The following is a 22,393-nucleotide window of genomic DNA, read 5'->3' on the forward strand; positions in this document are numbered from 1 at the left end:
GAGAGAGAGACGAGTGTTGAAGTGAGAGCTGGAGCTACAGTGCAGCTCTGGTGAGACTGTTGAGAGGTGTGTGTGTGTGTGTGTGTGTGTGTGTGTGTGTGTGTGTGAGAGTGTCTGTGGTCATATATCTCTACGCTGGCACCGGTTAATTACATGAACTTTGGTAAGTTCGGAGAGAGAGAGGGAGTGGGAGAGAGAGAGGGGAGACAGAGACAGAGAGGGGAGGGAGAGAGAGAGAGAGGGAGTGGGAGAGAGAGAGAGAGAGAGAGGGAGAGAGAGCATAACATGGAATTGCCCCTATGCCCAATATGGCCTGGCACTTGGGTGGAACCGTCATTTTATTATTAACACTCATTTTATTATTAATCCGTCTTTCATAACACGCCCTGGTAGCCAGTCACACTGAATACCCTTCAGTTAACACCATAAACCGTGTCATGATGTCAAGCATTTGTCAGAGACAACATTATATTTGTCGACACTTATTTGAAAGCAGTACTTGCAACTTCGACCCTGTCAAGGTTATGATATCCATCTGTTTGTAATGTTTTTGTTTATAATCTTACTAAACAGAGATTTCCTTGCTGAGCGAAAGAGCTTGGCCTGGATTAACCTGTGTGTATTAATCATAGATAGATATTGATGTGAACCAGTAACCAACCAGGTTGGGTAGAGCATTAAGAGGCTGTCACCATGCCCATCCCTGCAACGTCAGGCAAAGTCTGGTTTTATCAGAGAGAATCACAGTTGTTCACTATAGCTTGAGCATATTTCTGGAAACGGTGTTCAACTCTTCTAAACAGTTAACAAGTTCCCCCTAAACAGGAAACACGTTTGCCAAAACAACACATTTCTTCTGCAAAATGCAGTGAACTCATGAAACATATGTCACAAAAATCTGAAATCAGTGCATCAAAACAGTATCCTTTTTTTATCTAATGAAGAGTTCAATCCACCATTCATTTCATAATGACACACGAAATAGTAACTATAACCAGCAATATGCATGGCAGGTTGCAGTCATTTCACTTACAGAATAAAAACACATTTCACTGACATTGCGATACATGATATAGTTTATGGTTGAATATGATTGCTTACTATAAATGTAAACACAATTCATCTAGAAATATTCAGAATCAAGCAGGTAGATGCAAGAAAAAGATCCTATCTCCTGTAGAACAGAAGAAGTGCTGTTGACAGTCCTCTATGATCCTCTCTCCTCTGCTGTTATCAGCCGGGCCACGTGTCTCCTCCCTGGCCTCTTCCCTCTGGGATTACAGGCTGATTGTCAGTGAAACTGTTGAGCAATTAGATTAGATTACATCCAACCTGTTTGTCATTGACTACAACAAAATGTGTGTTTTGCTCTCGGCACCTGGACAATAAAGCAACAGACTGGACCAGTGAGGTTGCAGTCAGTCACACAAACACCAGGAAACCAAATATGCAATAAATTTATATTTATTCATAAAGCAACACAGGGAACAGAGAGGACTAACAGTGGCACCAAATAAAAATCATAACCCAAAATAATAATCCCACCCCCCCTTTACAGGTGCTAGGCACCTCACAGTACCGTGGGTGGTGCTCACTCTGAACTGGGGTGCTAGACAGCAGGTCAATCCTACGTGTGCAAGATGTAAACCCAGGGTATCTCAACTAGTCATCTGTCCCTGTGTGCACAAATAAACATAACTACTTAACAACAGAGTACAGAATACAACTTAAAGTACTATCAAATCAAAATGTACAAAAGGTAATATGACAAATGGAAGCTTTCACATTTCAAATCATATAAATCATCTAATATTAACCAAACAGAGAATCACATAATCATCTAATATTAACCAAACAGAGAATCACATAATCATCTAATATTAACCAAACAGAGAATCACATAATCATCTAATATTAACCAAACAAAGAAGAAAACCAAACCAAACAACAGCTCAAACGTGGCAGCACCTGGGATCTCAGTAGCTGTTGCTACTGATTATATGATATAAGATGATTATATCCACCGTCTTTTTAAGATTTCCAGTCAATATATATGTCATTCTATTGCTAATAGTGATAAAGTGTTTTTTTGACGACCAGTGGCTATGGATTGACAGTTGCCAGAGGAGATGTCTGGTGGATTCAGATCTGGGCCTACCTGAGGATTGCTCTGCTCAAGCCCTCCCTCCCTCTCTCTCTCTCCCTCTCTCTCTCCCTCCCTCTCTCTCTCCCTCCCTCTCTCTCTCCCTTCCTCTCTCTCTCCCTCCCTCCCCCCCTCCTTACCTGAGGACTGCTCTGCTCAAGCCCTCCCTCCCTCCCTCTCTCTCTCCCTCCCTCCCTCTCTCTCTCTCCCTCCCTCCCTCCCTCCCTCTCTCTCTCCCTCCCTCTCTCTCTCCCTCCCTCCCCCCTCCTTACCTGAGGACTGCTCTGCTCAAGCCCTCCCTCCCTCCCTCCCTCTCTCTCTCTCCCTCCCTCCCTCTCTCTCTCTCTCTCTCTCCCTCCCTCCCTCCCTCTCTCTCTCCCTCCCTCTCTCTCTCCCTCCCTCCCCCCCTCCCTACCTGAGGACTGCTCTGCTCAAGCCCTCCCTCTCTCCCTCCCTCCCTCCCTCTCTCTCTCCCTCCCTCCCTCTCTCTCTCCCTCCCTCTCTCTCTCCCTCCCTCCCCCCCTCCTTACCTGAGGACTGCTCTGCACAAGCCCTCCCTCCCTCCCTCCCCCCTCCCTACCTGAGGACTGCTCTGCTCAATCCCTCTGGCCTGCTGTGGGACACCGACAACCTGCTGTTGTTGTATTTGGTGGCTGTGTCTCAGTGGTTATTGTTGTACCGTATTTATGTTTGCTTGACTGTGTCTCAGTGTGTATTGTTGTATTGGTTTGTTTACTGGCTGTCTTAGTGTCTATGTTGTATCGCTGTGTTGATTGGATCAAAAACGACATTGTCCCGCATTCCCTTCCAGTAAAACTAAACACACGTTGTCTGCTGAGCTCAGATTTCACCCAGGTCAGAAGAAAAGGTGGAGTAATGTCTCTTGCCACAAATCAATCTGCAGATTATAATCATATATATATATACGGTGAGGTCAGCGGGTCTCGACCAAATACTGAACATGAGTGCTTTATTCTATGATTTCTTTTCTCCAATACCTTTCGAGCCCTGAAATAGGGGGAGTATAAAATGTTTAAAAATGCAAATGGTGAAAACTTTAACCCCATAGTAATTGTTTGTATTGGATTTCAAATCCAAACTGCAGTTAAAAGAAGACAATGCGTCCATTTTCAAATATTTAGGGAGGGCACTGTCTGTCTGTCTGTCTGTCTATCTGTCTGTCTGTCTATCTGTCTGTCTGTCTGTCTGTCTATCTATCTGTCTGTCTGTCTATATGTCTGTCTGTCTGTCTGTCTGTCTGTCTGTCTGTCTGTCTGTCTGTCTGTATGCATGTCTGTCTGTCTGTCTGTCTGTCTGTCTGCCTATCTGTCTGTCTGTCTATCTGTCTGTCTGTCTGTCTATCTATCTGTCTGTCTATATGTCTGTCTGTCTGTCTGTCTGTCTGTCTGTCTGTCTGTCTGTATGCATGTCTGTCTGTCTGCCTGCCTGTCTGTCTGTCTGTCTGTCTGTATGCGACTTTTGGAGGTAGTGCATCAGACAGATTGTGCAGCAGCACTGGTGGATGCAGACTGGATCCAGGGTGCAGTTCACCTCGCACCAGAAGGTGGCAGTGCAGAGCTCAACATATTGCCTTTGCCTGAACTTCTGCCCCAGACAAACAAACAGCCAACAGGACTTCATTCATTCCACTTCTCTTCAATGAAGACTAACTTGCAATATATGTAAATGTATTTTAATGTATGAAATATGGTCATTACCTACACTAAATCAACAACAACATCAACAAAAAACTCAATAGTAATTTACTGTAAGGGTTCACTGACATTTTGAGCTCTTCCCAAAATTTTCAGTTATTTTTATGAGAGCATTTATAGATATAATTTAGATTTTAAAAGGTAACATTGTTATGCAAATATATCTATAATGTACAAGTGTCATGAAGTGACAGAAATGACGTTGGGATCAACAATAAATGACTTTGAAACAAGACACACACATTGAAAGTAAACTAGTGACATTATTGTCCTGTTCATTGACAAATGAATAAACAAAGATATGAAAATAGCAATAGAAATATAAAATTTATGTTCAACTTTTTAACGGGCTTGTCCCTGGAGTCCATCACCTTAAGAGGACCCGGATCTTTTCATCTCCAAGCAGCAATCTGGAAAAAACACACAAACAGAATCAAATGTTTTTATAAAAAAATACCTCCCAGACAACAATGAATGTAAATGAGGCATAATAAAGATAAAAAGGTGTCAAAAGACACTTTTATATGAATTTTCTTTTTTTTACATTTTTCCAGTTCAGTGGACCAGTCTAAAGCCTTGTGGCAAGACAAGACAAGGCAAGTTTATTTCTACAGCGCATTTCATACAACAGGGGCAATTCAAAGTGCTTTACATAATAGCATTAAAAGAAATACAGAAAAAGAAGGATAATAATAACAAATTACAATAAAAATAGAAATAAAAATGGCAAGAATAGATACATAGAGATACATATATAGAGAAAATAACTAGATAACCATGTTGTGTTTCACATTGTAACAGTGGTGCTCAGTCCGAGACAGGGCTCAGAGAGAGGTGGTTAATGTGTATAGGTCTGACAGGTCACTCCTCTAACCCTTCCACCTCCATAAACGTCCTGTTTTATCAGCTGTGAACAACCAGGTGGATTCACTCTGACAGAGCAGGCAGGAGAGATAACCAGGGGAGGCTGCTGGAGGGAGACATCGGAGGACAGAGGCTCATCGTAATGCGTGGAACGGAATGAGGAACGGTGTCAAACACACCAGCTGAATTGCGTGCATGATAATAATAATAATAATAATAATAATAACTTTATTTGTATGGCGCTTTTCCTGCAAACGTTGCAGCTCAAAGTGCTTTAATCATTTTATAATCATCATTTAATTATTTTGTAATTTAAATGCAATATTAAAAAGATGGGTTTTTAGTCTTGACTTGAACATATGTGCTGAGGTTGCATCCCTAATGTAAACTGGCAGTGCATTCCACAATCTTGAGCATAAAATGAGAATGCAGCCTCACCAGATCTCTTCTTTTGTACATGTGGTACACAGAGAAAACCAGCGTCAGAAGACCTGAGAGCTCTATTGGGCTGATATGCTAGCAGAAGACCTGAGAGCTCTACTGGGCTGATATGCTAGCAGAAGACCTGAGAGCTCTATTGGGCTGATATGCTAGCAGAAGACCTGAGAGCTCTACTGGGCTGATATGCTAGCAGAAGACCTGAGAGCTCTATTGGGCTGATATGCTAGCAGAAGACCTGAGAGCTCTATTGGGCTGATATGCTAGCAGAAGACCTGAGAGCTCTATTGGGCTGATATGCTAGCAGAAGACCTGAGAGCTCTACTGGGCTGATATGCTAGCAGAAGACCTGAGAGCTCTATTGGGCTGATATGCTAGCAGAAGACCTGAGAGCTCTATTGGGCTGATATGCTAGCAGAAGACCTGAGAGCTCTATTGGGCTGATATGCTAGCAGAAGACCTGAGAGCTCTATTGGGCTGATATGCTAGCAGAAGACCTGAGAGCTCTATTGGGCTGATATGCTAGCAGAAGACCTGAGAGCTCTACTGGGCTGATATGCTAGCACAAGACCTGTGAGCTCTATTGGGCTGATATGCTAGCAGAAGACCTGTGAGCTCTATTGGGCTGATATGCTAGCAGAAGACCTGAGAGCTCTACTGGGCTGATATGCTAGCAAAAGACCTGAGAGCTCTACTGGGCTGATATGCTAGCAGAAGACCTGAGAGCTCTACTGGGCTGATATGCTAGCAGAAGACCTGAGAGCTCTACTGGGCTGATATGCTAGCAGAAGACCTGAGAGCTCTACTGGGCTGATATGCTAGCAGAAGACCTGAGAGCTCTATTGGGCTGATATGCTAGCAGAAGACCTGAGAGCTCTACTGGGCTGATATGCTAGCAGAAGACCTGAGAGCTCTACTGGGCTGATATGCTAGCAGAAGACCTGAGAGCTCTATTGGGCTGATATGCTAGCAGAAGACCTGTGAGCTCTACTGGGCTGATATGCTAGCAGAAGACCTGAGAGCTCTATTGGGCTGATATGCTAGCAGAAGACCTGAGAGCTCTACTGGGCTGATATGCTAGCAGAAGACCTGAGAGCTCTATTGGGCTGATATGCTAGCAGAAGACCTGTGAGCTCTACTGGGCTGATATGCTAGCAGAAGACCTGAGAGCTCTATTGGGCTGATATGCTAGCAGAAGACCTGAGAGCTCTACTGGGCTGATATGCTAGCAGAAGACCTGAGAGCTCTATTGGGCTGATATGCTAGCAGAAGACCTGAGAGCTCTACTGGGCTGATATGCTAGCAGAAGACCTGAGAGCTCTACTGGGCTGATATGCTAGCAGAAGACCTGAGAGCTCTATTGGGCTGATATGCTAGCAGAAGACCTGAGAGCTCTACTGGGCTGATATGCTAGCAGAAGACCTGAGAGCTCTATTGGGCTGATATGCTAGCAGAAGACCTGAGAGCTCTATTGGGCTGATATGCTAGCAGAAGACCTGAGAGCTCTATTGGGCTGATATGCTAGCAGAAGACCTGAGAGCTCTATTGGGCTGATATGCTAGCAGAAGACCTGAGAGCTCTATTGGGCTGATATGCTAGCAGAAGACCTGAGAGCTCTATTGGGCTGATTGACACCGTTCCTCATTCCATTCCGTGCATTATAACGAGCCTCCGTCCTCTGATGTCTACCTCCGCCAGCCTCCACGGGACATGACACATGATGACACATGATGACTCACGCTTTCACGGGGTGGCAGAACATGGCATGGAAACACACGCTCTCACCCCCCTCCTCTGTCATCACATGACTGGTCCTAGGTTCTAGGCCCTGGACAATCTAGACAATTTGATGGCAGCTACTAGATTGTAAACATAAGTGCAATATTGAAATACAACTGTGAACATTCTAAACCTGCTAACTGCGACACTTTAATGAATGTGCGACAAATACTATGTGCAATATGACAACCCTTGTGTACATAAGGTTCAGAGATAGGAGAAAGTTATATAGATATTTCTAGCATAGCATAGAGTACAGCACAGTGTTTTATTGTATAGTATAGTAGTATAGTATAGTAGATAGTGTACATAGCCTTTATTTATGTAAACCAGCTCTTTTCCCTTTTTTTATTTTACCCTTGGCCCTCTTGTTTTTTTGTCTTTTTTCCAAGCACCAGGGGAGCCCCCCCTCCTACATTTCGTTGTATGGTACCTGTACTGTATTAATGACAATAAAGACCATTCATTAATTAATTAATTCATTCATTCATTCATTCATTCATCTCAAAGACCAAAGTGCAGTTGTCAAGGTCTGAGGAGAGTGTCCCTCATGACTTGCCGTAGGTGTGCAGGAGGACAGGTCTGGTGTGGCTCCTGGGTTGGTAGAGCACGGCACTAGCAGTGTTTTACATTGGTGGTTCGATTCCCGCCGGGACCGTATGTACCAAACATGTATGCACTGCACTGCACTGGGCTGTAAGTACGCTTCTGCCTACTGGCTTATACAGTATAGACACTATGGTCGTATGATATAGGCAGGGTTCGAGTTATAAGCTGAGCTTTGTGGGGGTCTCCAAAATAACAGTGCGAAATGTTCTCATGCACGCGCGCGAATCATGCCCACACAGCGTTGGGACTTACAAGTTTTAATTAGCCATAGGCTACTCATTTCACCACATCAACAGCACCACATGAAACAACAGCTATAAGCGATAGTCACGGGTATCTCGGCCAATAATTTTGTTGTTTTTGCTATACAGTCCATTCACTTTCCCTGTTAGCACGACACATTGTCCACATCTCCATTTCCAGTGACATCGCACCTGACATAAATAATCATGTATGCTCGTCCATGAATTGTGCTTTCATCTAATGTTATGCTACTACGGGAATCAAGTGATTTGACATTAGAAATGAATTTGTTTTTCAACTCTTGTGCAATGTGCTCTACAATCTGGGCACATGAATGATCGGATCGGTGAGCAGGGGCCAACTGTCGCGCCATTCATCTCATTAAGTTTCATAATTGGATTCAGTTTTGTATAAGGCATCCTTTCTTTATATAGGCAGTATAGGCAGTATAGGCTGCCCTGAACGAACTAGCTGTCTCCTTATACATACTGGAGGTGAGTTCTGCTACTTTCTTCGGAAGCACTTGGATTTGTTTGAGCTCTGCTATTTCAACAGTTTCAACGTTAGGTGTCATAACAGGTGCAGCTGAATTCAAGTTTGGTTTCTTGGATGAAAACCCAAAACTTTCCAGGCTTGTCGACTCGGTCGGCAGCAGTGGCCTTTTTTGGGGCGGCATGATAGCTAGCTACTGAATGTTTTCTTCTCAATAATCGTGTTTTCACGTTCGCAAGCTCTCGACGATCATATTCTGCTGTTGCACAATATTCTACTGCGCCCCATAGTGTCTTGGTGGTAAAGTGCAGGCAGTCAAAGGCATACTGTCATTCACAGGAGATTAATGCTGGTGCGCGTAGTTCTTTTGGAAAACGAGAAAATTTTAGAATATTTATAATATAAATAAATATAAATAATACTCATTACATTGACATTTATGATCAAATAATGGTTGTGGTAATGTATTATTAGCGACCCCCACAGATGTATGATTTTACTGCTTTCATGGGAGCTCAGACCTTCCTTCTGGGAGCTCAGCTCCCATTGGCTCCCACATAACTCGAACCCTGGATACAGGCCATTTAGCTAACGCTGTTATCCAAAGCGACTTACATTCATACATTACAGTATATACGGTCCCAGCGGGAAACGAACCCACAACCTAAGCCTTGTTAGCTCCACGCTCTACCAGCTGAGCCACAGAGGACCTTGGTCAGACTAGTTCTAGGGGCGGCTGTGGCGCAGGAGGTAGAGCAGCCGTCTAATGATCGCAAGATCGGCGGTTCGAGCCCCGGCTGGCCACATGTCTAGGTGTCCTTGGGCAAGACACTGAACCCCAAATTGCTCCCAGTGAGCGGGCCGGAGCCTTGCATGGCAGCTTGCCGCCATTGGTGTGTGAATGGGTGAATGAGAGGCCGTTGTAAAGCGCTTTGGATAAAGCCGCTATATAAGTGCAGGCCATTTACCATTTACCATAGTTGTAGGCAAGGCGCCTCTAGGGGGGAGCAGGTGTGGGCTCCGCTAGTACCCCCCCTCGCCATTAACTACTACCACACTGCTACAGCTACCCCCGACGACCTTGCTTCTAACTAAGGCGTACCATACCTGACCAGACTAAGGTGTACCATACCTGACCAGACTAAGGTGTACCTGACCAGACTAAGGTGTACCTGACCAGACTAAGGTGTACCTGACCAGACTAAGGTATACCTGACCAGACTAAGGTGTTCCTGACCAGACTAAGGTGTACCTGACCAGACTAAGGTGTACCTGACCAGACTAAGGTGTTCCTGACCAGACTAAGGTGTTCCTGACCAGACTAAGGTGTACCTGACCAGACTAAGGTGTACCTGACCAGACTAAGGTGTACCTGACCTGACCAGACTAAGGTGTACCTGACCAGACTAAGGTGTACCTGACCAGACTAAGGTGTACCTGACCAGACTAAGGTGTACCTGACCAGACTAAGGTGTACCTGACCTGACCAGACTAAGGTGTACCTGACCAGACTAAGGTGTACCTGACCAGACTAAGGTGTACCTGACCAGACTAAGGTGTACCTGACCTGACTAAGGTGTACCTGACCAGACTAAGGTGTACCTGACCAGACTAAGGTGTTCCTGACCAGACTAAGGTGTACCTGACCAGACTAAGGTGTACCTGACCAGACTAAGGTGTACCTGACCAGACTAAGGTGTACCTGACCAGACTAAGGCGTACCTGACCAGACTAAGGTGTACCTGACCAGACTAAGGTGTACCTGACCAGACTAAGGTGTACCTGACCAGACTAAGGTGTACCTGACCAGACTAAGGTGTACCTGACCAGACTAAGGTGTACCTGACCAGACTAAGGTGTACCTGACCAGACTAAGGTGTACCTGACCAGACTAAGGTGTACCTGACCAGACTAAGGTGTACCTGACCAGACTAAGGCGTACCTGACCAGACTAAGGTGTACCTGACCTGACCAGACTAAGGTGTACCTGACCTGACCAGACTAAGGTGTTCCTGACCAGACTAAGGTGTACCTGACCAGACTAAGGTGTACCTGACCAGACTAAGGTGTACCTGACCAGACTAAGGTGTACCTGACCAGACTAAGGTGTACCTGACCAGACCAGACTAAGGCGTACCTGACCAGACTAAGGCGTACCTGACCAGACTAAGGTGTACCTGACCAGACTAAGGTGTACCTGACCAGACTAAGGTGTACCTGACCAGACTAAGGTGTACCTGACCAGACTAGGGTGTTCCTGACCAGACTAAGGTGTACCTGACCAGACTAAGGTGTACCTGACCAGACTAGGGTGTTCCTGACCAGACTAAGGTGTACCTGACCAGACTAAGGTGTACCTGACCAGACAAGACTAAAGCTGCGTGCACACCGCGGACCGTGACCCACCGTTCTGGCACAACCTGGTGGGATGGACTTGACGTACTTCAACGTGCGATGCAGATGCAAAGCTCTACTCGTGTTGCTAGCGAAGTTTCCCACAGAAGTGGGGGAAAAAAACGTCAGATTAGATATATAAACGGGTTATTTTGATAAACTGGACACATTTTGTGAATATATATGGTTACTTTCTCGCCTGAAAACATATAAAACTTCATAAAATGACATATTAACACTTGTAGAGCCAAATTACAGATTTTAGCCAATGGCGGCCACAATTGAGGATTTTACATCTGAGGCGAGAGCTCTGGGCAAGAAACTACTTCCGGTTTACTTCCGGTTGTTTTAACGGATCCAACGCAACGCAAAAAGCTGAAATTTTTTGACTGATTGGCGCACCCTGACGGTCAAGAAACGCAATGCAGAGCAAGGCAACTGATCAACGCAACGGCCCCATTGAGATGAATGACTTCCGGTGCAACGCAATGGCCATGTGTGCACGCAGCTTAAGGTGTACCATACCTGACCAGACTGCCAGTGAGCAGGGCCCCGGCCATGGGCCCGACCCAGTAGACCCAGTGGAAGCTCCAGTAGTTGCTCAGCACCGCGGGGCCGAAGGCGCGGGCCGGGTTCATGCAGGCTCCAGACACCGCCCCCCTGTGGACGGTACGGGACAGACCGCAGCTTCAGCTCAATGGTACTGTCACGTCAGATTATGTCCGCATGCCAAATAGTGTCACACACACCCCTCACACACACACACACACACACACACACACACACACACACACACATCCCTCACACACACACACACACACACATCCCTCACATCCCTCACACACACACACACACACACCCCCACACACACACACACACACACACACACACCCCACACACACCCACACACACACACACACACACACCCCACACACACCCACACACACACACACACACACACACACACCCCTCACACACACCCCCCCACACACACACACACACACACACACTAGGCCGCACTGGGGGTCACACTGCCTCTGGGAGAGCCCCAGACACCCACACCCCCGCCCCCCCACACACGCACACCCCTCACACACACACACACACACACACACACACACAGTCCTCACCCAGCCAGTATGTTTGCGGTCACGGTCAGGCCGATGCAGAGGGGGGCCAGCAGGCTGCGTGTGCGAGCGTTGACCGCGCCCATGCACACCACCAGGGTCAGGAACAGAGTCATCACCGCCTCCGCTATGGTGGCCCGCCCCATCTGGACGTTGTCCTGCACCCCGTTAAACGCACCCCCCGACGCGCTGGCATAGCTCTCCGCTGACGAGATCACCTGGAGAGGAGGGGGGGAGAAGGGGGGGGGGAGGGGGAGATGGGGAGATGGGGAGGTAGAAGGGGGAGAAGAGGGAGGAGAATTTTAAAATAATTATTTACTTGTATCCCTTGTTTTACAGAGGTAGGTTGACTGAGAACACATTCTCTTCTACAGCAACGACCTGGGGAGGAATCACAGGGGGGAGGAGAGGAGAGGAGAGGAGAGAGGAGAGGAGAGGGGAGAGGAGAGAAAAGCAGGGGAGCCAATAGAAAGCAAGGGATGACGAGGCGAGGCGGCCATGACGGTACGAGGGCCAGACGGGGAGTTCACCCCCGGGCGTGAACACGCCTACTCTTGAGGTAAACGCCCGCGGGACCTTTAACGACTTCGGGAGTCGGGACCTCAGTTTAACACCGTCTCAACCGAAAGACCAAAATACACGGTGGCGTTGAACAACACTCGCTGTCATCTACAGCAGTGTCTGTCCTAGACAGCTGACGCTCGGCTCGCATAGACGCACGCTGCTACTGTCAGGAGTGTCCTGGGGGGGTGGAGGGCTGTGAGGAGTGTCCTGGGGGGGTGGACTTTCACCTCTTCTGTCTGGGGGCGGCTGTGTCTCAGGAGGTAGAGGCTGTGTCTCAGGAGGTAGAGGCTGTGTCTCAGGAGGTAGAGGCTGTGTCTCAGGAGGTAGAGGCTGTGGCTCAGGAGGTAGAGGCTGGTGGAGGTAGAGGCTGTGGCTCAGGAGGTAGAAGCTGGTGGAGGTAGAGGCTGTGTCTCAAGGGGTAGAGGCTGGTGGAGGTAGAGGCTGTGTCTCAGGAGGTAGAGGCTGTGTCTCAGGAGGTAGAGGCTGTGTCTCAGGAGGTAGAGGCTGTGTCTCAGGAGGTAGAGGCTGTGGCTCAGGAGGTAGAGGCTGTGGCTCAGGAGGTAGAGGCTGGTGGAGGTAGAGGCTGTGTCTCAGGAGGTAGAGGCTGGTGGAGGTAGAGGCTGTGTCTCAGGAGGTAGAGGCTGTGTCTCAGGAGGTAGAGGCTGTGGTTCAGGAGGTAGAGGCTGTGGCTCAGGAGGTAGAGGCTGTGTCTCAGGAGGTAGAGGCTGTGGCTCAGGAGGTAGAGGCTGGTGGAGGTAGAGGCTGTGTCTCAGGAGGTAGAGGCTGTGGCTCAGGAGGTAGAGGCTGTGTCTCAGGAGGTAGAGGCTGTGTCTCAGGAGGTAGAGGCTGTGTCTCAGGAGGTAGAGGCTGGTGGAGGTAGAGGCTGTGTCTCAGGAGGTAGAGGCTGTGTCTCAGGAGGTAGAGGCTGTGTCTCAGGAGGTAGAGGCTGTGTCTCAGGAGGTAGAGGCTGTGTCTCAGGAGGTAGGGGCTGTGTCTCAGGAGGTAGAGGCTGTGGCTCAGGAGGTAGAGGCTGTGTCTCAGGAGGTAGGGGCTGTGTCTCAGGAGGTAGAGGCTGTGTCTCAGGAGGTAGGGGCTGTGTCTCAGGAGGTAGAGGCTGTGGCTCAGGAGGTAGAGGCTGTGGCACAGGAGGTAGAGGCTGGTGGAGGTAGAGGCTGTGTCTCAGGAGGTAGGGGCTGTGTCTCAGGAGGTAGAGGCTGTGTCTCAGGAGGTAGGGGCTGTGTCTCAGGAGGTAGAGGCTGTGGCTCAGGAGGTAGAGGCTGTGGCACAGGAGGTAGAGGCTGGTGGAGGTAGAGGCTGTGGCACAGGAGGTAGAGGCTGTGGCTCAGGAGGTAGAGGCTGTGTCTCAGGAGGTAGAGGCTGGTGGAGGTAGAGGCTGTGGCACAGGAGGTAGAGGCTGTGGCTCAGGAGGTAGAGGCTGTGTCTCAGGAGGTAGAGGCTGTGTCTCAGGAGGTAGAGGCTGTGTCTCAGGAGGTAGAGGCTGGTGGAGGTAGAGGGTGTGGCTCAGGAGGTAGAGGCTGTGGCTCAGGAGGTAGAGCTGGCATCTAACGATCGCAAGGTCGACAGTTTGGCGCTTTGAACCCCGGGTGTCGAGGTGTCCTTGAGCGAGGCACCGTACCCTTAATTGCTCCTGGGTCTAATTGGCCGACACCCGCTTACAGCATAAAATGCCAAATTCCAACAATTGACTGACTGAAAAGTTGATTGCATAACAATAAAACTATTTTATTAGTTTTTCTCTCTGGTGGTTGCCTCTTCGAATCGTGTGCGCATGCAGAAACACAACAGCTAATGTCCGACACTGCAAGTCCATTTCGAGGGTTTATATCACTATTAGGGAGGATGTTGTTGCTGTTGTTGTTGTTGTTGTTGTTGTGGTTGTTGTTGTTGTTGTTACTGTTGTTGTGGTTGTTGTTGTTGTTGTTGTTGTTGTGGTGGTTGTTGGGAACGTCAAACTGAGTTCCGCCACCGAGGCCGGAGGTGGCAGACTCCTAACTGACATCCTGCCTGCTCCTGTCACTGAGACACTGAGACACTGAGACAGCGTCATGTTGTTCAGCTGATCCTCTTATCAACAACAACAGCATCAGCTGACCCTTTGTGACTGGCTGGTTACTCAACCCTGCTGCTTATCACGCTGTCTTGTGTATTGTCCTGATAACAGGAGAAGCTGTCCTGCCAAAGATCATCATAATCATAACATCAGCCACATGAGAGTGATAAACATCCATATCAGAGGTGTTGTTTTGAGATACGGATAAGCATGGAATGTGGAAGCGCACTATGAACATAGACAGTGTACAACGTGTCAAAAGAAATACTAGGGCTTTATTTTTTAGAGAAAAAAACGTTCTAACTTAAGTCTGTAACTGTTCTATCTAAGAGAAATAATTATAGCATTAGAACTAAGTGTGGTTCTAAGCGATTTTTATTTTAAAAACATGTTTTAGGTTCACTGAGTCAAGGCGTTTAATACCAGGTAGTGACCAACATTTCTGAATCTACTGAGATAAGGACCAGAAACCAGTTATCAGATATTGTTTTTACCCTAATATAGTTTTCAAATCGTTTCTTACTAATATAAATACTGTGGAAATAACCGTCTTAACTGCCAAAGCATTCCGGAACACTCACCACCTAGAGTGTGGTGTTTTACCTAGCAACAACACTCTGATTGGCTACAAAATGAAGCATCATCACTTATGCATTTTTCTATTAATACAATGACTCATGGTGCTCTAGAAAGTTGACAGTTCGGGTGACTTTATTCACCCTTGACACTGAACGAGTTTAACAGCGCTGTAAAGTCCTGATCATTGAACCTTGCACTTTACATGTTTTTGCACTACAGTATACAGTACAGTACAGTATATTTATTCACTCATATTGGTACTGTATATACTGTGTGTCTTGAGTATTGTTGTGTTGTCGTCTTGTTGTTGTATGTACTGTAGCTTGTCCAGCATGGAGAACACCAAGTCATGTTCCTAGTGCACCGCACATGGCCAATAAAGCTGAATTGAATTGAATTTAATTGAAAAGTTTACCCCTCTATTTCTAATAATAATAATAATACATTTTATTTATGGGCGCCTTTCAAGGCTCTCAAGAACACCTTACAATAAGATATAACAACAAACAAAATACTATTTCTGATTGCGTACCCACCTTGGCCAGGGCGGCCCCGATCATCCCCCCACATAGCTGGGCTAGGACGTAGGGCACCAGCAGCACCGCCTTCAGACCCCCGACCAGGACCACCGACACGGACACGGCCGGGTTGAAGTGACCCCCACTGCAGGGAAGCAACGGGGAATTTAGAAACGGTAAAATGGACCGCACGTATATATACTTATTCCAAAGAGCTTTACAACGGCCTCTCATTCACCCATTCACACACACATTCACACACACATTCACCCATTCACACACACATTCACACACACATTCACACACACATTCACCCGTTCACACAAACATTTACACACCGATAGCGGCAAGCTACCATGCAAGGCACCGGCCCGCTCATTGGGAGCAATTTGGCGTTCAGTGTCTTGCCCAAGGACACCTCGACATGTGGCATGTGGAATTTAGATAGAATCAAATAAGGTTATATGCATCAATTAAGTTGTTATAAAAATGTAGTTTAATTGTTGAAAAAGTTATGCATGAAATACGACTAGCTGCATCAATGTTACCAACAGGTCGGATGATAAGATTGTGTGTTGCATTTTGTTGATGATTGACTTTGGAAACACATTATGAACACTTGTGCTACCTCTGACTGGAGCAAGCATAACGCTTTGCATTTAAATTTCACTCCCAAACCCAAAGCAATTTGACATTACAATAAGTACACTCCTTAAAGTACTCTCCTTATCATACTTATAATAAGACACTCCTTATCATACTTATAATAAGACACTCCTTATCATACTTATAATAAGACACTCCTTATCATACTTATAATAAGTACACTCCTTATTATACTTATAATAAGACACTCCTTATAATACCTATAATAAGTACACTCCTTATAATACTTATAATAAGTACACTCCTTATAATACTTATAATAAGACACTCCTTATAATACCTATAATAAGTACACTCCTTATAATACCTATAATAAGTACACTCCTTATCATACTTATAATAAGTACACTCCTTATAATACTTATAATAAGTACACTCCTTATAATAACTATAATAAGTACACTCCTGTCTCATTCTGATGAACAGATGCATAATCACTAGTACAAAGGCAAACACATTATTACATGCTATTATCATACTTCCCTCATTGTGTTGATAGTAATATTGTCTGATTGTTGTGTTCTTGAGGAGTTGTTTAATAATAATAATAATAATAATAATAATAATAATAATAACCTTTATTTGTATAGCACTTTTCCTGCAAACGTTGCAGCTCAAAGTGCTTTAACATACCCACGCAGCATAGAAACAATAATAGAACAATAGTAATCAATCAAAATCACAATAGCAATAATATAAACTTCATAATAAAACAAGAATAAAACACACCATCCAAGAAGCATAGAACAAAATAACAACATACTATAAGAATATAAGTTTAGGAGAGCATTTAATTACAGGGTATCCTGTGTATCATGTAAATGACCATTATGATGTGACAGTTTATCCAGATATATTGTGGTTTTATAGGATGTATTGATTTCTGTATTGAACTGTGTTGTATTGTTTATGTGGTGTTGTTATGGTGTGAATAGTGTGACCAGGGTACTTCTGCAAACGAGGTCTTGTCTCAGTTGGTTTCCTCTGTATACATAAAGGTTAAATTGTCTACTGCTTGGTTTGCTAACCGTCTCTGGTTAAACCACACCTGATCTCCCCAGCAGAGCGAGGGTTAAACCCTACCTGACCTCCCCCAGCACAGCACAGCAAGGCTTAAAAAAAAAATCTATTTGATTTATTTGAAAGTTAAAAAGTGACACACACATAAAATCACAGTGTGACCCTCGATAACTAAGAAGGATAAAACACAGAGAAGTCAGAGACTTATTTCCACTGTGGTCCTCTTCCACACGACAAGACCTGACAGACAAGGCATCAACATACGCAGTGGCAACAACCAAAACAACGATATAAAACACTATGAAGCACTTTTAAACATTTAAACACAAAGGCATCTAGACAACAACAGCAAGCCCTCCCATGGAAGCTCTCTACTGCTCCAGGCGTGCCAACAGCCACCATTTTACTGCAACTTCTAACTGATTTACAGACGCCACTGACCAACACAATAGTAGTAGTAGTAATAATAATAATAATAATAATAATAATAATAATAATATTAATAATAATTATAATAATTATAATAATAATAATAATAATATAGTGTTCGCCTCCATCCAGACAACAAAAGCAAGCCCTCCCATGGAAGCTCTCTACTGCTCCAGGCGTGCCAACAGACACCATTTCACTACAACTTCAAACTGATTTAGCAGGGATAAATAAACAAATAAATAAATAAACGAGACGAACCCCTACCTGATCTCCCCCAGCACGGCGATGACAATGCCCAGGGCCAGGCCGTGCGCCAGGGCGGGCTGCAGCCTCCCCGTGCCCTCCGTGTTCTCGATGACGGAGACGCACCCCACGAAGATGAACAGGGCGGAGCCCAGCAGCTCGGCCAGGCAGGGCTGGACGTAGCGCTCGAACGCCCCCCTCCACCGCCGCCGCCGGGGGCCGCCCGACCCGGGGTCTGACCCGGGCTCTGGCTGGATGGCGCTGACGTCCAGGGAGGAGAGGTCACACAGCTCCGTCTTGGACTGGGACAGGGACATCGCTGGAGGCTGTGGGAGGCTCTCTGAAGGCTGTGTGGAGGCTCTGGAGGCTGTGTGAGGCTGTCTGGAGGCTGTGGAGGCTGTCTGGAGGCTGTCTGGAGGCTGTGGGAGGCTGTGTGTGAGGCTGTGTGTGAGGCTGTGTGTGAGGCTGTGTGTGAGGCTGTGTGTGAGGCTGTGTGTGAGGCTGTGTGAGGCTGTGTGTGAGGCTGTGTGTGAGGCTGTGTGTGAGGCTGTGTGGCGCTGCAGAGAGCGAATGAAGGGCTGTTGCAGTGTGACAGGTTGTTCGTGTGCAGGTTGTTCGCTGATAAGGGGTAATAGAGAGTGGAGGAGGAGGAGGAGGAGGAGGAGGTGGGGGGAGAGAGAGAGAGGAGAAGGAGCAGGTGGGGGGGAGAGAGAGAGTGGGGGAGGAGGAGGCTGGTAGGGTTCCAACCACTTGCTGAAGTGGAGCTCATGGAAATGTCCCCCTCCCCCCTTTTTTTCTTCTTTTTTCTTTCTTTCAAAATAGTGGGGGTTAGAGGGAGCATGGATACACCTTTCCCCCTGATATATGTATCCTGGGATAACCTTGAGTCTATCTAATTGTCTTGTCAGGGCTTGCTGTGGGTCAGTGTATGGAAGGGATGGGTGTATGCATTAAAACAGCTCTCTCAATGTCATGGAATAGACAAGGATGTCAACACACAGCAGCCAGTTAGGATACAGGGAGCGAAACACACGGAAGCGTCGCCTACGGATATACCTTGACATGTGTTTCTGAGTGATAACATTTGCCTGGTAAATCTATACCTCAGACAACAATTCTAATTGAGTCGACCATATTTACTCCCAGTCAATGGCCGTTCTCACATATCTTTACGAGGAGGGCTATCAGTACTGTTTTAGGGTCTTCCAAGGCTTACACGCAGAGACCATAAAGATCAAAGTGACTGGATAAGGACACACAGGGACATAATTAACGTCAATAAACTGAGACCACGTGTCTCAAACAGGCCAGGTGCCAGAACCAACACCTTGTAAGGGGCGTCAAACCAGAACCAACACCTTGTAAGGGGCGTCATACCAGAACCAATACCTTGTAAGGGGCGTCATACCAGAACCAACACCTTGTAAGGGGCGTCAAACCAGAACCAACACCTTGTAAGGGACGTCATACCAGAACCAATACCTTGTGAGGTGCGTCATACCAGAACCAACACCTTGTAAGGGACGTCAAACCAGAACCAACACCTTGTAAGGGACGTCATACCAGAACCAATACCTTGTAAGGGACGTCAAACCAGAACCAACACCTTGTAAGGGACGTCATACCAGAACCAATACCTTGTAAGGGACGTCAAACCAGAACCAATACCTTGTAAGGGGCGTCAAACCAGAACCAACACCTTGTAAGGGGCGTCATACCAGAACCAATACCTTGTAAGGGACGTCAAACCAGAACCAATACCTTGTAAGGGGCGTCAAACCAGAACCAATACCTTGTAAGGGGCGTCATACCAGAACCAACACCTTGTAAGGGACGTCATACCAGAACCAATACCTTGTAAGGGACGTCATACCAGAACCAATACCTTGTAAGGGGCGTCAAACCAGAACCAATACCTTGTAAGGGGCGTCAAACCAGAACCAATACCTTGTAAGGGGCGTCAAACCAGAACCAATACCTTGTAAGGGGCGTCAAACCAGAACCAATACCTTGTAAGGGACGTCAAACCAGAACCAATACCTTGTAAGGGGCGTCATACCAGAACCAATACCTTGTAAGGGACGTCATACCACAACCAATACCTTGTAAGGTGCGTCATACCAGAACCAATACCTTGTAAGGGACGTCATACCAGAACCAACACCTTGTAAGGGACGTCATACCACAACCAATACCTTGTAAGGGGCGTCATACCAGAACCAACACCTTGTAAGGGGCGTCATACCAGAACCAATACCTTGTAAGGGACGTCATACCAGAACCAACACCTTGTAAGGGACGTCATGCCAGAACCAATACCTTGTAAGGGACGTCATACCAGAACCAACACCTTGTAAGGGACGTCATACCACAACCAATACCTTGTAAGGGGCGTCATACCAGAACCAATACCTTGTAAGGTGCGTCATACCAGAACCAACACCTTGTAAGGGGCGTCATACCACAACCAATACCTTGTAAGGGACGTCATGCCAGAACCAATACCTTGTAAGGGACGTCATACCAGAACCAATACCTTGTGAGGGACGTCATACCACAACCAATACCTTGTGAGGGGCGTCATACCAGAACCAACACCTTGTAAGGGACGTCATACCAGAACCAACACCTTGTAAGGGACGTCATACCAGAACCAACACCTTGTAAGGGACGTCATACCAGAACCAACACCTTGTAAGGGGCGTCATACCAGAACCAACACCTTGGGAGGGGTGTCATACCAGAACCAATACCTTGGGAGGGGCGTCATACCAGAACCAACACCTTGTAAGTGGCGTCATACCAGAACCAATACCTTGTAAGTGGCGTCATACCAGAACCAACACCTTGGGAGGGGCGTCATACCAGAACCAACACCTTGTAAGTGGCGTCATACCAGAACCAATACCTTGTAAGGGGCGTCATACCAGAACCAACACCTTGTAAGGGACGTCATACCAGAACCAACACCTTGTAAGGTGCGTCATACCAGAACCAATACCTTGTAAGGGCGTCATGCCAGAACCAACACCTTGTAAGGGACATCATACCAGAACCAACACCTTGTGAGGTGCGTCATACCAGAACCAATACCTTGTGAGGTGCGTCATACCAGAACCAATACCATGTGAGGTGCGTCATACCAGAACCAATACCTTGTGAGGTGCGTCATACCAGAACCAATACCTTGTAAGTAGCGTCATACCAGAACCAACACCTTGTAAGGGGCGTCATACCAGAACCAATACCTTGTAAGGGACGTCATACCAGAACCAATACCTTGTGAGGGGCGTCATACCAGAACCAATACCTTGTGAGGGGCGTCATACCAGAACCAACACCTTGTAAGGGACATCATACCAGAACCAACACCTTGTAAGGGACGTCATACCAGAACCAACACCTTGTAAGGGACATCATACCAGAACCAACACCTTGTAAGGGACGTCATACCAGAACCAACACCTTGTAAGGGGCGTCATACCAGAACCAACACCTTGTAAGGGACGTCATACCAGAACCAACACCTTGTAAGGGACGTCATACCAGAACCAACACCTTGTAAGTGGCGTCATACCAGAACCAACACCTTGTAAGGGACGTCATACCAGAACCAATACCTTGGGAGGGGCGTCATACCAGAACCAACACCTTGTAAGTGGCGTCATACCAGAACCAATACCTTGGGAGGGACGTCATACCAGAACCAATACCTTGTAAGTGGCGTCATACCAGAACCAACACCTTGGGAGGGGCGTCATACCAGAACCAACACCTTGTAAGTGGCGTCATACCAGAACCAACACCTTGTAAGTGGCGTCATACCAGAACCAATACCTTGTAAGTGGCGTCATACCAGAACCAATACCTTGGGAGGGGCGTCATACCAGAACCAACACCTTGTAAGTAGCGTCATACCAGAACCAACACCTTGGGAGGTGCGTCATGCCAGAACCAACACCTTGTAAGGTGCGTCATGCCAGAACCAACACCTTGTAAGGGACGTCATACCAGAACCAATACCTTGTAAGGGGTGTCATGCCAGAACCAACACCTTGTAAGGTGCGTCATACCAGAACCAATACCTTGTAAGTAGCGTCATACCAGAACCAACACCTTGTAAGGGGCGTCATACCAGAACCAACACCTTGTAAGTAGCGTCATACCAGAACCAATACCTTGTAAGTAGCGTCATACCAGAACCAATACCTTGTAAGTAGCGTCATACCAGAACCAACACCTTGTAAGGGCGTCATACCAGAACCAACACCTTGTAAGGGGCGTCATACCAGAACCAACACCTTGTAAGGTGCGTCATGCCAGAACCAACACCTTGTGAGGTGCGTCATACCAGAACCAATACCTTGTAAGTAGCGTCATACCAGAACCAACACCTTGTAAGGGGCGTCATACCAGAACCAACACCTTGTAAGGGACGTCAAACCAGAACCAATACCTTGTAAGGGGCGTCATACCAGAACCAACACCTTGTAAGG

At 46.7% G+C, this 22,393-nt stretch overlaps 1 protein-coding gene across 1 annotated transcript; it reads right to left on the reverse strand.

The window, feature by feature from the left end:
* Positions 1 to 4,225: 4,225 nt before the first annotated feature.
* On the reverse strand, positions 4,226 to 18,214 carry LOC308150825 (aquaporin-8-like; the record flags this gene model as incomplete). The annotated part of the gene is made up of 5 exons (XM_080523616.1): positions 4,226 to 4,268; positions 11,203 to 11,337; positions 11,808 to 12,022; positions 15,555 to 15,681; positions 17,919 to 18,214. The coding sequence occupies 5 exons, from the start codon at positions 18,212 to 18,214 to the stop codon at positions 4,226 to 4,228; spliced, it is 816 nt and encodes a 271-aa protein (XP_080379742.1).
* Between the last annotated feature and the right edge of the window lie 4,179 nt (positions 18,215 to 22,393).

The sequence above is a fragment of the Nansenia antarctica genome (assembly GCF_963989245.1).
Source record: "Nansenia antarctica genome assembly, chromosome: 2".
NCBI lineage: Eukaryota > Metazoa > Chordata > Actinopteri > Argentiniformes > Microstomatidae > Nansenia > Nansenia antarctica.